This window comes from Chiloscyllium plagiosum, unplaced genomic scaffold (assembly GCF_004010195.1).
Source record: "Chiloscyllium plagiosum isolate BGI_BamShark_2017 unplaced genomic scaffold, ASM401019v2 scaf_94890, whole genome shotgun sequence".
Lineage (NCBI taxonomy): Eukaryota > Metazoa > Chordata > Chondrichthyes > Orectolobiformes > Hemiscylliidae > Chiloscyllium > Chiloscyllium plagiosum.
Window position 1 is genome coordinate 1444 of NW_025181728.1, and position 1054 is coordinate 2497.

General features: G+C 40.5%; 1 gene segment (V, D, J or C); it reads right to left on the minus strand.

The window, feature by feature from the left end:
- The window catches only part of LOC122545452, a gene marked incomplete at both ends in the record, with an annotated part of 2438 nt that extends 1429 nt beyond the window's left edge, over nucleotides 1–1009 (minus strand). Inside the window, 1 exon segment of the C gene segment in view lies at nucleotides 913–1009. Within this exon segment, the coding sequence occupies nucleotides 913–1009 (97 nt within the window).
- Nucleotides 1010–1054: the final 45 nt, after the last annotated feature.

Sequence of the window (1054 nt, forward strand, 5' to 3'; positions counted from 1 at the left end):
CAGGAGCGGTGAATGGCCATGGAAATTCTGTTCATTATATTTAATGTGATCAAAAATACTTGGCATTATTGGTGTGAGATCATTCTCTAATTTATGAGGTTATTCCTCGTGGGCTGAATTTGGAGGAGATCTGAAAACAAGACACTGAGTGAAGCAGTGGACATCATGAAGGACACCCATCCCCTCAAGTCTTTCCCTCCATTCAATGAGGTCATGACTGGTCTGTACATTCACTTTCTTTACCAAGCTGCATTTTTTACTTTCTTCATTGAACAAAAAAAACAAGCAGAAGCATCTTAAATTAATCTACAAACTCGATGGAAATGTGCACAGGTTTTATTCAGATGTCTAATACTCACTGTGTAAACATCTCCATCTCAAATCAGGCTGAATCAGCATGTCTCGAATTCCTAGTTCATTTATCCCAAGTGTAGCATTCCCACCAGAACTTATTCTCCTGCCTCACTCACTAATTACAGACAGCGTCTTAAAGTAGCTCAGTGAGAGCACGTTTATCCCAGTTAATCAAATGTGAAACCCATTTGGTCTGTGGTCTGATCCCATAAATGAAGTTAAAGAGCTCAGTACCAGATATTAAAACAAAATCTGTGTCATACAATGCCCAAGGCTAACAAGTCATTCCTGAGCAGGGAATGAAGTATTGAACAAATTTTGATTTATTTTCAAGTAAAGGTCACTGCATATTTTTACCATGTCATTTTGAGACCACAAGATCATAAGATAGAGGATCAGAATGAGGCATCTCTGGCACTGTGGGGCAGCAGTGCTAACCACCGTGACCAAAGGGCCTTTCCCTGTGCTATAAGGTGATTCTGTGAAAACTGTTATAAATAATGCCTTATTCATATTAATCACAGATGTTCTGTTTATCTCAGTTCCCACAACACTTACCTGGACATGATATTTCTTTGCTCTTGTGTGACCCGCTGTGTTGAACCTCACAGTAGATTTTGCTGGGGCAATGTACCGCTGACCCGGGCAGGGTTAACTAGCTGCTCTGGGTATAGGTTCCCTTCTTGTTTCTCACTGATGG